Raw genomic sequence first — 18,179 nt, forward strand, 5'->3', positions numbered from 1 at the left:
CACAGAACCCTAGCTTAAATGCCAAGGTCACACTTGGAGATCAAATGTCAATGGGATTCAAATTGCTAAGTACAACTGGAACATAACTTTGTCATCCTTCGTCTACATACTCAACTTGTAATAATAACGTCATGGGGCAATTTGACGTCATAATTGACGTCATAATGTTCTCTTACCGGTCCGCGCATCAGCCGTAGCCCGCCCGCTTAGCTCTGTAGGGAGAGCATTGGTCTACGGATCGCGGGGTTGCGAGTTCAATCCCCGGGCGGGGGCGTTTGTTCTCCATGACGATTTGATAAAAGACATTGTGTCTGAAATCATTCGTCTTCCACCTCTGATGATTCATGTGGGGAAGTTGGCAGTTACTTTCGGAGAACTGGTTTATACTGGTATAGAATCGAGGAACACTGGTTAGATTACTAATAACTGCCCGCCGTCACATGACTGAACTACTGTTGAAATATGGAGTTAAACCCAAAAACAAATAAACAAAGCGCATCAACCGTTGTTTATCGCAGAATATACAAAGCTCGATTTTCTTCTTTGTTTAACTGGAAAGCAAATCGAGCCATGTTAGAATTTTCAATATTTTGAATAAGATACTAAGTTTTGGAATTAAAAGGTAAATAGATAAACCGTTCAAACATCCGATTTTCGGTTAGTAAAATCGACAATCGGTTCATCATCGTTTCTCTTGAGAAAAAAATCCTTAGAATGCCAAGTAAAAATGGCGACGTTGCGAGAAGTGACCTTGAAAGAAGCAAAAAGGAGTAAATTCAGCGGGTTGTATTTAATGAAATTTAGCTTTCTTATATAAAAATTAGCACCCTTCTTTCTTTTTCTATAGTAGCGATATAGGTCTTTTTGGGAATATAAGTCTCTGAAAATCTGATATGTTGGATAAAATCTTAACATAAATGTGTGTTTGTAGTTTTCCTAAAAAACAATATTGCATCATTTTGAAAAAAAAAATCCAAAAAGAAGCCGGCAATATTCTTCTTCACTGACCTTATAAAGCAACTCCTAGATGTTTGCCCTTTATTTCGCATGAAGGTAGGTTAAGTTCTTTACATACAAAATACTTTTATTAAATAAACGGGTATTATATCAACAAAGACACTTATTGAAATACAAATTTTATCCTTCAAGAATTAAATGGATATGGGAAATATGAAATATCGTGGCGAGCACAGGATGATAATCAAGCAATTAGTTTATTAATACCTAATGAAAAAAATATGATAATAATAATGCTGATAACAATGACGATGATGATGATGTTGATGATGATTATAAGCTATTATCAATTTATTACAAGAGCACCGCCTAAGGATGCAAACGCTCGTCTGTAAATGCTTAAAACAAAAGGCAATAAAGAAGATAAAAGTCATGATACTTGGCCTTCATCATCATCATCTGGTGATAAAGAAAGGTGAAATTTTCAAAGCTATAATTAAACACCTTCTGGTGATAAAGAAAGGTGAACACTTTCAGAGCTATATTCACCTTCTTGTGAAAAAGAAAGGTGAACGATTCAAAGCTATAGCTTTAAAAGGAATGAACAAAATAAAACAAAACTAAACAAAAAAAAAATAAATACATAAATTCTATATTTAAAAGGGACATAATTCTGACGAAATGTGAACAAATTATCATGGTTCTTTAACTGCTGACTCATCTAATGATAATTAAGAAGTGTACAAAGTTTCACTGCGATAGGACTTGTAGTATTTAAGAAAAAGTAAACCTCAACAGAATTTTATCAAAGAAATTCCAATTTCCTATGTACAAAAGGTACATATTTGTGACAAGTGAGAGTTGTCCTCCTTCGTCCACATATTAAACTTGTAATAGAAAAGAAACGTGAAAAAGTTTAAAAGATTTTTTATTTTTACGTTTTATTTTTTAAGTTGATATAAACAAAATCTTTATCAACGTCGAAGCGACGATCAAGAAACGTCAATAAATACGTGAATACGTAGATTTAAGCTAATTTTAGTGATAAGTTTTGTATCAAACAGTTATCATTTTGAATTTCTAAACAATTTACAATTTTCTGTGTTTTAGCTAGAATAACAACAAGTACAACAACAACAAGTACAACAAGTGCATCAACAACACCACTAACAGCAACAAAATCAGGTCAGGCATGTAAGTAACTGTAGTCGTCTCTACAGTACTCGGCATTTAGCAGTCAGACAATATAAAAACCACAAAAAAGCTAGCTCTGCGTAAGCCGGAAAAAATCAACAACACGTGTCTTGTCTGCTCTTACAGAGTTCTGCTTCGTGAGCTATTTTCGCGCGTTGGGGCTAAGGTTTTGGAGTTAGCAAGCAATATTAACATTTAAAAACTTCCAAAACTTCCAAACTTTCTCTAAATACATTTAAGTATCTACACCGTTCGCAATGTGTATTTTAAGGACCCATAATAACATTTGGCAACTCTCGTTTGATTCCATATTCTCCTAATCCTGTTTCGGCATTTTTCGGCTGCTCATGAATTTCATACGAACAACCAGCCGAAGACTGCCGAAATTGCATACGGAGAATACGTAATCGTACGGAAGTTGCCGAATGAAATTACTTTACTCCAGTATGGTCAGAATGGAGCAATAAAACTCCTTGCTCTGCATCTTGCGGACCAGGATATGGTGAAAAGACACGTACGTGCTCCACCGGAAGTAAAGCAGATTGCGTGGGAAAATCATGGAGTGTGTATGCATGCAATTTAGGCGATTGTGTCGGTAAGTAACAGTAATTTTATTTTATGGAACTTGATGCCTTAGATGGAATGTACGTGATATAAATAACCACACATGGCTTTATATGTACAGAGTAAAACATTATTTATGACAATCTGTCACAGCTGCAGTCCATATATTCATATACCAAATGGGAAATAACATACAGCTATCACAACAATGATGATAGGGGTTACAGTACACAAACACTCTAGTTCTTCTGTCAAAATACAATGCCCTTACATCATTAAAACATTAAGAAGTAGTGCTCTATTTAGTGTTAATTTAGGTCTTCATTTATTCATTTATAATTAAAAACCCACACAATTTTTATATATGCTTCCCATGATGAGACGACCTGTTGTGCGCAACACCCGGAACCCTAGCTTAAATTAAGCTTAAATTTCATTGTTATTTTTCTGGCTGGTCTATAACTTTGTCATGGAAAACAGGATTTAAGTATCAGTTGGCACAAATATTTCCCTGGATTAGACAACGTGCCATGCGCAAATCCCGGCTCTTAGCTGAAAGGTCAAGGTCACACTTGGTAGTCAAAGGCCAAAAAGCTTTTTTCCTGTCCAATCTGTAACTCAAAAATATACTCAAAATATATTTTGATATTACTTTGCCCAAATGTTCACCAACATTAGACAGAGTATCATGCACAAGAACCAGGTACCTAGGTTTCAGGTCAAGGTCACACTTCGACGTCAAAAGTCAAATTCAAGAATGACTTTATCCGGAGCATTTGTTCTCCATTCATGAAGGGATTTTGAGGTAACTTGGCACAAATGTTTACCACCATGAGCCACCTTTGTTTTTAGAATTACTTCCCTCTGCTTTACTATAAATAGCTGATATTGTACCTTTATTATTACTGGTGGTAGGGAAAAATCGAGACCACTTGTCTGCGGTACAACATGATTGTTACATCCAATTTTTAGGTGTATTTTGACCTATCTCTACCTGGTAAAGAGTTTTATGCGGACTTATATCATACATATTTGTCTTTCAGGATTAACTTCCCTTTGTTTTCCCTATAAATAACTTATATTATAACTTTTTCATAATTGGCAAAAAAAAATCCATATGAAAACATCATATGAAAATACAGATGCTAGTGTAAAGAAATTTGCTATGACGGGCCTATATTGTGACATTTTGGCACGCTTGTTTACAGTAATTTTGTTTTATGGAACTTGATGCCTTAGATGGAATGTACGTGGACACATGGGTTTATGTTACAGAGAAAAACATTATTTATGACAATCTGTCACAGGAGCTGCAGCCCATATATACATGTACCAAATGTAAAATAACAATCAGCTGTCACAACAATGATGATAGGGGCATCAGTGCACAAACACTCAGAATTCTTCTGTCAAAATACAATGCCCAATACATCATTAAAACATTAAAAAGTAGTGCGCTATTTAACGTTAATTTAGGTCTTCATTTAGTCATTTACATTTAAAACTCACACACATTTATTAGTCCCCTACTGGTTGAAAACCAGTTTCGGGGACTATTGGAATGCACTTTTCCGTCCGTCATTCCGTCCGTCAGCAATATCGTGTCCGGTCCATAACTCTTTCATTTATTATGGGACTTTTATTTTATTTTCCACAATTGTTTTCCATGATGATACGACGTGTCGTGCTCAAAATACGGACCACTAGCTCAAAAGGTCAAGGTCACACTTGACAGTCAAATGTTAAAATGGCATGAACAGGGTCTGTTTCGTGTCCGTTCCATAAATCTGTCATTTTTCAAGGAATTTCAATATTACTCAGCACAAATGTTTCCCATGATAAGACGACGTGCCATGTGCAAAACCCGGACCCCTAGCTCAAAGGTCAAGGTGACAATTCTTCTTCTTCTTCCATTGACAATGCATCGCTGCATGCGCAACATACTCGCATCCTTATTGCCTAACTATTTACAAGATGGGGAGGGTACCCAAGGTTAAAAACAGGATAAAACTATTTTTCTGTCGACTTAGAGTGTTGTTTTGGAGATCCCGGCCTTAAATGCTTCCAAGGTGGGTGCCGAGACCAGACTGTCAGGGAGTCTGTTCCACAGTGCGATGGCTGACGGGAAGAAGGACTCTTTCATGGCGTTGATGCGGCAGAAAGGAACAACAAATCGCATCGAGTGGTCCCTCGTTGAAGATCCTTGAGGTTTCAGATGAGGGTCTCTTGGAATTGCAACTAAGTTGTTGACAATTCTGTACAAAATGACAGCCTTGGCCTGCTTTCTCCTGATAAGTAGTGGTTCCCAGCCGAGTGTGTCAAGCATGGCACTAACGCTGCTCCTTTGATTATAATCTCCAGATACCTATCTGTCGGCTCGTCGTTGAACTGCTTCAACTTTAGTCACATTGGCTTGGGTGTATGGGTCCTAGATGGTTGGTGCGTATTCCACTTGTGGTCTTACGTATGTTTTGCAGCTAGCCTCCTTGATGGTCTTGGGGCAGGAAGACAGGTTTCGGCTGAGGAAGGCAATGGTATTGTTTGCCTTGCAGCAGATGGTGTTAATATGGTTGTTCCATAAGAGGTTATCAGAAAGTGTGGCGCCAAGGTACCTTGCCTTCTTGGTGGTCCGTAATTCTTTACCATGGATAAAGTGTGATGCCTGTATGTTCCTTCGTTTTTTTGTCTGGGTTGAACTCCATCTGCCAGGTTTTCTCCCATTCCTGCAAGCGGTCAAGGTCACCCTGAAGGGCTTTGGAGTCTGTTTCTGCCTTTATCACTCGGAAAAGTAGGGAGTCATCAGCAAACAGTATGCATGGTGAGCCGAGCATTTCATTGATGTAGACAAGAAACAGCAAAGGGCCGAAAACTGTGCCCTGGGGTACGCCAGAGGTCACGGGGGCAGGCTTGGATGATTTTCCATCTACCAGCACTTGCTGTGTTCTGTTGCTAAGGAAGCTTGAGATCCATTTCAGTGTTCTTCCGCGGACCCTGTATTGGTCGATTCTGAGGGCAAGTCGTCTATGAGGCACCTTGTCAAACGCTTTGGAAAAGTCTAGAAATATTGCATCAACTTGATTGCCACTGTCCCGACTGGAGGCTATGTCGTTCACAGTCTGGATCAGCTGGGTCTTACAGGATCGCTTCTTCCTAAAGCCGTGTTGGTTGGTACTCAAAATGTCGTGGTCGTCCAAGAAACGCATTAGTTGGCTGTAGCCTATTTGTTCGAGGAGTTTGCAAGTCACCGGTGTTAGTGAGACTGGCCGATAGTTGGACGGCTTACCCATTTCCCCCTACTTAAAGATGTGCGTGACATTTGCTGATCTCCAGTCATCTGGTACTCTTCCCTGGTCCAATGAGGCCTAGAAGATAAGCGTGAGCGCCGGGGCCAGTGGGTTGGCCATCTCCTTCAGGAATCGGCTAGAGACATTTTCCGGACCAGTTGCCATATGAGGTTTCAGTCCCTGCAACAACTTCAGGACTCCGATTGTGTTCACCTGTATGGGAGAGGCATCTGGATAGGGCGACTCTCCAAGGTCTGGAAGAGTGGAGTTGTCTCCCGAAGTAAATACGGAGGAGAACTGGTCATTCAATAGTTCTGCCTTGGTTGCTGCATCCACATGGTTGACTCAATTCTTCTTCAACGGTGCCACCCCTGTGTTGTCACTTTTCTGGCTCTTGACAAAAGAGTGCAACTTCTTTGACTTGCCCTCAGTGACAAGAAGATATGTGACATATTTAGTGTATGTCGTCTTACACTCCTTCTTTACAGTGGTCTGTAAGGACTTGTACCTGTTCCAGTCTTCTGTCTTCTTGGTTCTATGAGCCTTCTTATATGCTTTCTGTTTACTACGCGATAGTCCGCGGATAGTTCTGTTGCAACAAGTTTGGCTGTGCCTTGACGAAGTCATTTTCGATGGTACAAAAGAGTTAAAGGTGTTTAGGCATTTATCTTTCAAGGCTGACCAGAGGCGGTTTATTGGAGTAGTAGTACTGTATGTAGCTGTGTACTGGGAGACGAATTCGATCAGGTACAATCTCATTCTAAACACGTCTGCCCTATTCCATAGATAGATGAGTCTGGGTACAGGGTTTCTTCTTGATGGTATGGTGTTTGCATCAACTAGGACGATGTCGTGGTAACTGATGCCGGGTATTGCTGTACACTTATTGATCAGGGAAGGGCGGTTGGTTGCAAAGATGTCAAAGGTGTTGTTAATTCTTGATAGAATGTTGACTATTTGTTTGCACTGGGCGTCTTGTAGCATATCAATAAGCATTTGCCTGAGAAGCAATGAGTATCTATTTCCTGTTACAACGTTGTCTTCCCACTCAATATCTGGAAGGTTGATGTCACCGCTTATGTAGAGGGTGTTGTTCTTGTGGGTGCTGTGGATGGTCGATATACACCTTTGGATCTCCTTCATAGTGTCCATGTTGTTATCTGGTGGGCGGTACACTGCACAGACGGTCAGAGGTTTCTTAGACTTTCGACTTTGTGGAACCACTGCTCGCAGTCACTACATGCCACTGAGTGGACAGTCTTGGAGGTAAAATGTCAATATGGCTTTTTGTCTATCCGATCCATAATTCTGCCATCCATGAAGGCACTTTTATATTTCATGGCACAAATATACCCCCATAACAGGACAATATGCCATGCACAACATACTTTCAGATCCCGAGCTCAAGGGTCAAGTCCACACTTGGCAGTCAAATGTTAACATGGCACGAACAGGATCTGTTTTGTGTTCGGTCAACAACTTTGTCATCCATAAAGGGATTACAATATTACTTGGCTTACATGTTTCCCATGATGAGACCAACCGTTATCCGCAACACCCAGAATCCAGCTTAAATGCCCAGGTCACACTTGGAGATCAAAGGTCAATGGGATTCAAATTTGCTAAGTACAACTGGAACATAATTTTGTCAAGTGAGACTTGTCGTCCTTCGCCTACATGCTCAACTTGTAATAATTAACGTCATGGGGCAATTTGACGTCATAATTGACGTCATAATGTTCTCTTACCGGTCCGAGCATCAACCGTAGCCCGCCCGCTTAGCTCCGTAGAGACAGTATTGGTCTACTGATTGCGGGGTCGCGAGTTCAATCCCCGGGCGGGGGCGTATGTTCTCCATGACGATTTGATGAAAGACATTGTGTCTGAAAGCATTCGTCCTCATCCTCTGATAATTGATGTGGTGAAGTTGGCAGTTACTTTCGGAGAAGAGGTTTATACAGGTACATAATCCAGGAACACTGGTTAGGTAACTAGTAACTGCCCGCCGTTACATGACTGAACTACTGTTGAAATATGGCGTTAGACCCAAAAACAAATAAACAAAGCGCATCAACCGTTGTTTATCGCAGAATATACAGAGCTCGATTTTCTTCTTTGTTTAGCTGGAAATCAAGTCGAACCATTTTAGAGTTTTCAATATTTTGAATAAGATACTAAGTTTTGGATGTAAAAGGTAAATAGATAAACCGTCCAAACATCCGATTTTCGGTTAGTAAAACCGACAATCGGTTCATCATAGTTTCTCTTGAGAAAAAAATCCTTAGAAGTCGATAATAACCGATCGAATGAAAATATCAAAATTTGAAGACTTAACTATGAGTTAAAGTCTGAAAGATGTCCGTTTGGAAGATTTAACAGTTATCCAATTATCAAAATGTCTGAAGGGTATCCTAAAACGTGCACGTAGGAAATATTCAGTGATAGTTATAATGTAACATTTTTGAAACATATACTCTATATTGATCGTTTATATTTAGGATATAAGATTTGAAGTTTCAATACATTTTGTAATAACCTATATGTCTGCCTTTGGTAATTATCACAATTTTCCAAAAACCTTTCAGACATATGTACAATGTTCCTCAGCTTTGCAATGCTGATCGACTTCCAAGATTTTGTTAAAAATGTTGTCCGGTATTTTATAGTTTCTAACTCTGAATCTGAATACAGGTACACAGTGACATCAAGAAGTTTTAATAAGTTATTAATAAGAACTCTATCGGATTTAAATTCGGACTACCAGTATAATTATCCATATCATTTGCCTTTTGAAGTGAGGTTGGGTACATTTCGGCTTGATCAGGTACAATGTCGTGTTTATCAGGTATTCATGCTTAGAATGAAGTTGTACTTTTCCTCCATTTCATTTATTACATTATAACAGACAATTAAAAATAATGTCATTCAGAAACTAAGACGCCACATCATGTTTATGAAGTCATTTTCTGTTTAAAACACGTCAACCAAAAGTACAAATGGTTGCCAATTATTATACAAGGTTGCATTTTAAAATCCTTTGAGAATATAACAACATTGTAAAGAAGCTCCACGTTTAATCAACGATTAAGTTAGAACCTTAACCAGGGCCTCCATGGCCGAGTTGTTAAGGTCGCTGACTAGGAATCACTTACCGTCACCGACATGCGCTCGAAACCTCACTTTGGCTGTACAGTTTTTCATGTTAGGTAGCCGTTCAGCCGGCTTACGAAGGTCGGTAGTTCTAACTATGTGCGAACCCAAGCCTTAAACAACGCTCGGATGGCCCCCTGGTGCTTTCATCATCCAGCACAAACACTATGAATGCTGATCACAACCGAATCAAATCTAAGCCTAAACAAGTACTCCAATCTTTCTTCCTTTCCTTTTGCCTTTTCTAAATGGCATTTTGTTTTCATTTCTTCTGCTGCGTTTCAGTATGTATATGTGGCATTCTTCGAAATCGCATGCCAAGTAAAAATGGCGACGTTTCAAGAAGTGACCTTGAAAGAAGTAAAAAGGAGTAAATTCAGCGGGTTGTATTTAATGAAATTTAGCTTTCTTATATAAAAGTTAACACCCCTTTTTCTTTTTCTATAGTAGCGATATAGGTCTTCATGGGAATATTAGTCTCTGAAAATCTGATATGTTGGATAAAATCTTAACATAAATGTGTGTTTGTATTTTTCTTGAAAACAATATTGCATCATTTTGAACAAAAAATCGAAAAGAAGCCGGCAATATTCTTCTTCACTGACCTTATAAAGCAAAATGTTTTATACTCTTAGATGTTTGCCCTTTATTTCGCATGAAGGTAGGGTAGGTTTTTTACATACAACACACTTTTATTAAATAAACGGGTAATATATCAACAAAGACACTTATTGAAATACAAATTTTATCCTTCAAGAATTAAATGGATATGGGAAATATGAAATATCGAAGCGAGCACAAGATGATAATCAAGCAATTAGTTTATTATGACCTAATGAAAAAAATATGATAACAATGTTGATAATAATGACGATGATAATGCTGTTGATGATGATTATAAAGCTGATATCAATTTTACAAGGGCATTTCCTGAGAGTGCCAACGCTCGTCTGTAAATGCTTAAAACATAAGGCAATATAGAAGATAAATGTCATGATTCTTGGCCTTTATAATTATATTTTGGTGATAACGAAATGTGAAAGTTTCAAAGCTATGATCACCTTCTGATGACAAAGAAAGATGACAGTTTCAAAGCTACAATCACCTTCTGAAGATAAAGAAATAAAGAAAGGTAAACATGTCAAAGTTGTAATCATCTTCTGGTGATAAAGGTAGTTTTTGAAAGTTTTTTTAAGAAAAAGTTGATATAAACAAAATCGTTATCAACGCCGACGCCGACGATCAAGAAACGACAATCAATACTTCGTAGATTTAAGCTAATAATAGCAGTCTGGTATCAAACAATTACCATTTTGAATTTCTAAAATTTCACACTTTATTTTTTTCTGTGTTTTTAGCCGGAATAACAACAAGTACAACAACAACAGCAGCAACAACAACAACTCCAAAACCAGTTTTGCCATGTAAGTAACTGTAGTCGGGTGCTAGTAGTCACACAATATAAAAAACACAAAAAAGCTAGATCTGTGTCAGCCGGAAAAAAATTAACAACAAATGTCTTGTCTGCTCTTACAGAGTTCTACTTCGTAAGCTATCTTCGTGCTTTGGAGTTAAGGCTTTCGAGTCAGCTAGCTATATTAACCGAAAATTTAGAAACTTCCAATACTTCCAAACTTTCTCTAAATGTATTTTAGTTCCTACACCGTTTGCCATGTGTATTTTAAGGACCCATAATGACATTATCTCTGTTATTACGAAATACAATGTAGATTTTATTCAAACTTTAAAAAGTTGTTCCAAATCATCACTCACATCATATGACACAAGGGCAATAACTTTTGCTCCAATATTTCATTAAATTATCCCCCTTTTTACTAAGAATTTCACATTAAAGTTTTGGTGTATTTTCACTCTTTCCCTGTTATTACTCAATGGATTTAATTCAAACTTAAAATAGTTGTTCCACATCATCATTCACATCATATGTCAGAAGAGCCATAACTCTTGCACCAATATTTCATGAATTTTTCCCTTTTTAGTTAGAATTTCACATTAACGTTTTGGTGCAGTTTCACTCTATCTCAGTTATTACTAAATGGAATTGATTCAAACTTAAACTGGTTGTTCCGACTTATCATCCACATCATATGGCACAAGGTCCATAACTCTAGCAGAATTTTTTCATGAATAATGCCCCCTTTCACTTAGAATTTAAGGTTAATTTTGATGCATTTTCAATATATCTCTGTTATTACAGACATGATTTGATCCAACTTAAAATAGTTGTTCGTCATCATCATTCCCATCATATAACACAAGGACCATAACTCTAACACCAGTATTTCATAAATTATCTGCCCTTTTTACTTAGAAATTCAGGTTAAAGTTTTGGTGCTCTTTCACTCTATCTCGGTTATTACTAGATGGATTTGATTCAAACTTAAAAGTAGTTGATACACATCATCACCCACATCATGTGACACAAGGTGCATCACATCACTCTTGCACCAATAATTTTGCTTAGAATTATACTTATTTAATGTTTTGATAACTTCATCTTTATCTCTCTTAATACTTAATTCTTTTGATACAAACATAAGCTATTGTCCAACACCTTCATCCACATTGGAGTCATTAAACACTTCAGTGACTGCTCCAGCCTTCTCAGATGTGTCCATTTTCACTATCCAGCATTGAAATAATCGAGTTCGCTGTCTCCTGTGACAGCTCTTGTTACCTTTGCGACCAGTGCAGTCTGATCATGATCTGCATTGTTCGCTATTTACCCATTATCTTTTGGTAAACACCCCTTTCAACAGTTAATGGTACTGTCTAAATTGGAAGATGGACAAGTTCATTATAGAAATTTAGCATGGTAAGGGTTAACTAACTGGTTACTTTAAGCCTTTTTAAACACTAACTTACTTGTTCGTCCAAGTAGCGTCCGATTTCTGAAACGTTACTTGTCAGTAAATACTTTACCTGTTTGTTACATTTTTATCTATTTTTTTAAATATTTTTCCTTTAAAAGTTAAATCAGCAACAGAATGTTAGCTAAGACATATATGAAATATTAACATTTATTGAAATGATTTTCATCTACATAATATATTGATATCATTGTAATATCTTTCATGTTACAATTTCACGCAGCCGTGTTCATGCTGCATACTCCCTATAATAAAAAAATCTGTTATCCAAGAAGACTTATCATGTGTGTTATCTGCTATTTATTTCAGCCTGGACGGAATGGTCTGCATATTTATCATGTCAGAAATCGTGCGGTATAGGCGTGTCGGTCAGGTACCGTAACTGTAGTACGGGAGTTAACTCTGATTGCACCGGCAAAACTTATCAGCTAACGCCCTGTAATGCTGGGCCTTGCATAGGTTTGTATCAAATAACTCAACAAACCAACACTGACCTGAACTTGTTGGTTCAAGTTTCACTGTCTTGCCATATAAGATAACCGTAAATAGTCATAGTGCAAAAACGTTTAAAATTAAAAAAAGACGTATGCTTCCTGTTTTAATTTCATAATTGTTTTCCAGCGCTATAAGAGCTTATGCAGTGCTTTTAAAAAGCACTAAAATACCACCTATTAGGTTGTTATGACTTCTGACAAAATGGTCTCCTTTACATGTTCACAATTCAACAGTTCTGCAGTACGGGAGTTAACTCCGATTGTACCGGCAAAACTTATCAGCTAACAGCCTGTGATGATGGGCCTTGCATAGGTTTGTATCAGATAACTCAACACTGATCTGAACATGTTGGTAAAGATAACCGTAAATAGTCATACTGCAGTTTAGTTTGAAATTAAAAACATATTTTCCTGTTTTAATTTCACAATCGTTTTCCAGCCCTATAATTGCTTATGTTGTGCATTTAAATAGCATTTAAAGACCACCTATCAGGTTTTTATGACCTTTGACAAAAATGTCTTCTATTGAACAATTCTGAATTTTTTAAAAGATACGAATGAAATACTTGAGCCATCATATATTAATTGCAGAGATATCACCCACATTTATCTTAAAATTTGGGATGTGTTGGGTTAGGATTTACATTTTGCAATTTTTGATGATTGATATGAAAATAAATCATGACGAGCAAAAATTAAGAAAAAATATAGAGAATATTTAGAATTACTGTTTTATATAAATTTAGATTTCTTAAATAAGTCAAAGAAGATAAGAAAGTCGAGGCTTAACAGCCGGGACAATTATATTTTAGTAGACGAGCCGAATATATCAAAACTTGAACGTTTTTTTTTATTTACTTCAACTGTTACAATGAGAAATCCGGTCATTCAATCTGTAGTTTATCAGAGCGATATTCCAAGGCCCTGGATCCTGACACAGGGTAGTACTGACTTGAACAGTATAACTAATTGTTTCATAATTTGGTAATTTTCAAACAAATGAAGCAAAAGCATGACATTCTCTATTGTTGCTACAATTGTCTCTAGCTCTAGTGTTTTTCTATTCTTTATAATGAGGTTAATCTGCATGAGAAAAACTAAACTTTGTAATCTTTCTAAAGTCTGAAAGATGTCCGTTCGGAGGATTTAACAGTTATCCGGTTATCAAAATGTCTGAAGGGTGTCCTAAATCGTGCACGTAGGAAATATTCAGCAACAGTTATAATGTAACATTTTTGAAACATATACGCTATATTGATCGTTTATATTTAGGATGTAAGATTTAAAGTTTCAATACATTTTGTAATAACCTATATGTCTGCCTTTGGTAATTATCACAATTTTCCGAAAGCCTTTTGGACATATGTACTATGTTCCTCAACTTTGCAATGCTGATTGACTCCCAAGATTTTATTAAAAATGTTGTCCGGTATTTTATAGTTTCGAACTCTGAATCTGAATGCATATATACATGTGACATCAAGAAGTTTTAATAAGTTATTCATAAGAACTCTATCGGATTTAAATTCGGACTACCAGTATAATTATCCAGATTATTCTCCCTTTGAAGTGAAGTTGGGTAAATTTCGTCTTTATCAGGTACAATTTCGTGTTTATCAGGTATACATGCTTAGAATGAAGTTGTACTTTCCCTCCATTTCATTTATTACATTATAACAGACAATTAAGATAATGTAATTCAGACACTATGACGCCACATCATGTTTATGAAGTCATTTTCTGTTTAAAAATCGTCAACCAAAAGTACAAATGGTTGGCAATTATTATACAAGGTTGCATTTTAAAATCCTTTGAGAATATAACAACATTGTAAAGAAGCTCCACGTTTAATCCACGATTAAGTTAGAACCTTAATCGGGGTCTTCATGGCCGAGTTGTTAAGGTCACTGGCTAGGAATCACTTACCGTCACCCCTATTGGTTCGAAACCTCACTTTTGCTGTACAGTTTTTCATGTTAGGTAGCCATCTAGCCGGCTTACGAAAGTCGGTGTTTCTAAGCATGTTCCAACCCACGCCTGAAACAAAGCTAAGACGCCCCCTCTCCGCCTGGTGCCTTCATCCACCATCCTGCACAACACGCCCGCTTAGCTCAGTAGGTAAGAGCAATGGTCTACGGATCGTGGGGTCGTGAGTTCGATCCTCAGACGGGGCGTATATTTCCGTGACTATTTGATAAACGACATTGTGTTGGCAGTTACTTGCGGAGAACAGGTTTGTACTGGTACATAATCCAGGTATACTGGTTAGGTTAACTGCCCGCCGTTACATAACTGAAATACTGTTGAAAAACGGCGTTAACCCCCGCCCCCCCCCCCCCCCCCCCCCCCCCTAAAATAAACAAAACAAAACAAAAAAAAAAAAACATCCTGCACTAACATTATGAAGGCTTATCACTACCAAATAAAATTTAAGCCTAAACAAGTACTCCAAGCTTTCTTTCTTTCCTCTTGTCCTTTCTAAATGGCGTTTTGTTTTCTTTTATTCTGTTGCGTATCAGTATGGATATATGGCATTCTATTGAAATCGGTCTGTCCCTATCGCAAGTAAAAATGGCGATGTTTCGAGATGCAACCTTGAAAGAAGTAAAAAGGAGTACATTCAGTGGGTTGTATTTAATGAAATAAAGCTTTCTTATATACAATTTAACATCCCCTTTTCTTTTTCTATAGTAGCAATATAGTTCTTTTGGGAATATAAGTCTCTGAAAATCTCATATGCTGGACAAAATCAGAACATAAATATCTCTTTGTAGTTATTCTAAAAAGCTATACTGCGTCGTTTTGAATACAAAACGCAAAATAAAACAAACAAACAAAACAAAAAAAAATAAAATAAAGCCGGCAATTCTCTTATCCAATGACCTTATAAAGTAAAATGTTTTAAACCCTTATATTTCTGCCCTTAAATTTCGCATGAAGGTAGGATAAGTTCTTTATATACAACGCAGTTTATGTCATTTAGATCAACGGGTAATAAATCAATAAAGACACTTATTGAAATACAAATTTATCCTTTAAGAATTATATGGATATGCGAACATGAAATATCGAGGCGAGCGGGTATGATAATCGAGCAATTAGTTTATTATGACCTAATAAAAACTACTATAATAATAATGACGATGATGATGATGTTGATTATGATTATATAGCTATTACAATTTATTACAAAAGCACCGCCTGATGGTGACAATGCTCTTCTGTAAATGCTTAAAACATAAGGCAATATAGAAGATAAAAGTCGTGATTCTTGGCCTTCATAATCACCTTCTAGTGACAGTTTCAAAGCTATAACCACCTTCTGGTGATAAAGAAAGGTGAAATTTTTCAAAGCTATAATCATATTCTGGTGATAAAGAAGGGTGAAAGTTTTAAAGCTATATCTTAAGTATTTGCGCATAATTAAAGATATCTACCGCAAGGGTAAGTCTTGTGTAAAGTCTTCAAATAGCTTTTCTGATTATTTCGAATACGCAATCGGTTTGCGACAAGGTGAAGTCATGTCACGAATTATGACTTCTCTCTTTTTTTGAAGATCTCGAGTTATTTTAACAAGGTGATGTTAACTCTGGGTTAAATATTGACGACATTGTTTTGATTTTATATTATTTGCTGACGATATGGCTATTTTAGCGAAATCTCCCCAAGAATTGCAAAACGATTTAGACACTTAATTTACCTATAATAAAAATTGGGGTTTAAAAGTTAATGTTAACCAAACAAAGATAGTGGTATTCAGAAAGCGTGGGGGCTTGTTACCTGATGAACAATGGACTTATAATGGAAATAATATCGAAGTTGTCAATAACTTCAACTGTTTGGGAACAGTCTTCAATTATATAGGTAATTTTAGTCTTAATCAAGAACACCTAGTAAAGCTCTTAAAGCATTTAATATGTTATTAGTGAAATTTAAAATGTTACCTTTAACAACTAAGCATTATGTCAATTGTTTGATGCTCTTGTTGGATCAATTCTTGGATATGCTAGTGAAATTTGGGGCTACACGAAATCAAAAGAAATTGAAAAAATTCATTTACAATTTTGCAAGCGTATTCTAAATGTAAAGTTAAATTGTAAATTGTACATATTAAGTAGCAATGTTAGTATATATGGTGAAGTATGTCGATATCCTCTTTATGTATCACGTTATGTACGAATAGTAAAATATTGGTGTAATAATATAATATTTTAACAAGGGCTCGTAGAACACGGAATGCGCCCCCCCCCCCCCACAACTTGATGCATTCAGTAATTGCACAAGGAACAGAAATTATTTGATCACTTTGCACAAGAGTTCTACTTTTCTTGGGCAAAATGACCTTGACCTTTGACCTATTGAACTCAAAACCAATAAGGAGTCATTTGCTGGTAATGATAACCCTCCCTATTAATTTTCATGATCCTAGTCCCAAGCACTCTCAAGTTATCGTCCGGATACATTTTAACAGTTTCAGGTCACTGTGACCTTGACCATTGACATACTGACCTCAAAATTAATAGGGGTCATCTGCTGGTCTTAATCAACCTCCCTATCAAATTTCGAGATTCTAGGCCCAAGCCTTCTTGAGTTATCATCCGGAAACCATTAAATCATTCCTTGTCACTGTGACCTTGACCTTTGACTTACGGACTTCAAAAACAATAAGATCATCTGCTTATCATAATCCTAGGCCCAAGCGTTTTAGAGTTGTCCTCCGGAAACCGTCTACCTGTTCTGGGACACTGTGACCTTTGACCTACTGATCTCAAAATCAACATAGGTCGTCATCTGCTTATCATAACCAACCACACTATCAACTTTCATGATTCTAGACCCAAACGTTCTTGAGTTATCGTCCGGAAACCTTTTAACTGTTCTGGATCACTGTGACCTTGATCTTTGACCTACTGATCTCAAAATCAATAGGTTTCATCTGCTTGTTATGTCCAAACACCATATTAACTTTCATAATCCTAAGCCCAAGAGTTCTTGAGTTATCATCCGGAAACGGATTGGTCTACAGACCGACCGACCGGCCGATATCTGCAAAACAATATACCCCTCCTTCTTCGAATGGGGGCATAATAAAAACGATGTATAGTGAAAGTTTGCAACTATGTAATATAGGTTTTAGAAATTCGGTTTATAATGTTAAGAAAATGTTAAGTGAATATGGTTTTATGTTTGTATTTGATGACAACTTTGTAGATTTTCAAACTTTACCAATTTTATTTAAACAAAGAAGTATGGATTGTTTTATTTTAGAATGGCATGGTAGTTTAGACAGAAATCAAGTTCTCTCAAATTACAAATATTTGAAAACTAATTTTGGCTATGAGAATTATTCAACATTTTGCCATACAATCTCCGCTATTATTTTTGTCGATTAAGAATTTCTGTTTTACCGTTAAGAATCCAAACTGGACGATATGCAATAAATAAATAATACTCCTAGAGACCAAAGGAAATGTTTATGTTGTAATTCTAATGTAGACACTGAAAATGAGTTTTCTGTTATTTTTGTACGCCCCTGCTATTATGATTTGAAAAATAAGTTAATATGTAATATGTTCATCCTCTGTTTAACAATTAACGTTATGTATAATGATGTAGTATATGTACCTTGTATGATTAGCTCGCTG

The 18,179-nt window shown here is 36.6% G+C and overlaps 1 protein-coding gene across 1 annotated transcript in view; it reads left to right on the forward strand.

Moving 5' to 3' along the window:
- The window catches only part of LOC123528578 (SCO-spondin-like), a 122,311-nt gene that overhangs the window by 35,353 nt on the left and 68,779 nt on the right, over window positions 1–18,179 (forward strand). Inside the window, exons 12-15 of the mRNA XM_053520907.1 lie at window positions 2,068–2,151; window positions 2,597–2,746; window positions 10,508–10,573; window positions 12,350–12,499. Coding sequence (XP_053376882.1) covers window positions 2,068–2,151; window positions 2,597–2,746; window positions 10,508–10,573; window positions 12,350–12,499 — 450 coding nt within the window. The remainder of the gene's footprint in view (window positions 1–2,067; window positions 2,152–2,596; window positions 2,747–10,507; window positions 10,574–12,349; window positions 12,500–18,179) is intronic.

Source organism: Mercenaria mercenaria, chromosome 13 (genome assembly GCF_021730395.1).
Source record: "Mercenaria mercenaria strain notata chromosome 13, MADL_Memer_1, whole genome shotgun sequence".
NCBI classification, from domain to species: Eukaryota; Metazoa; Mollusca; class Bivalvia; order Venerida; family Veneridae; genus Mercenaria; species Mercenaria mercenaria.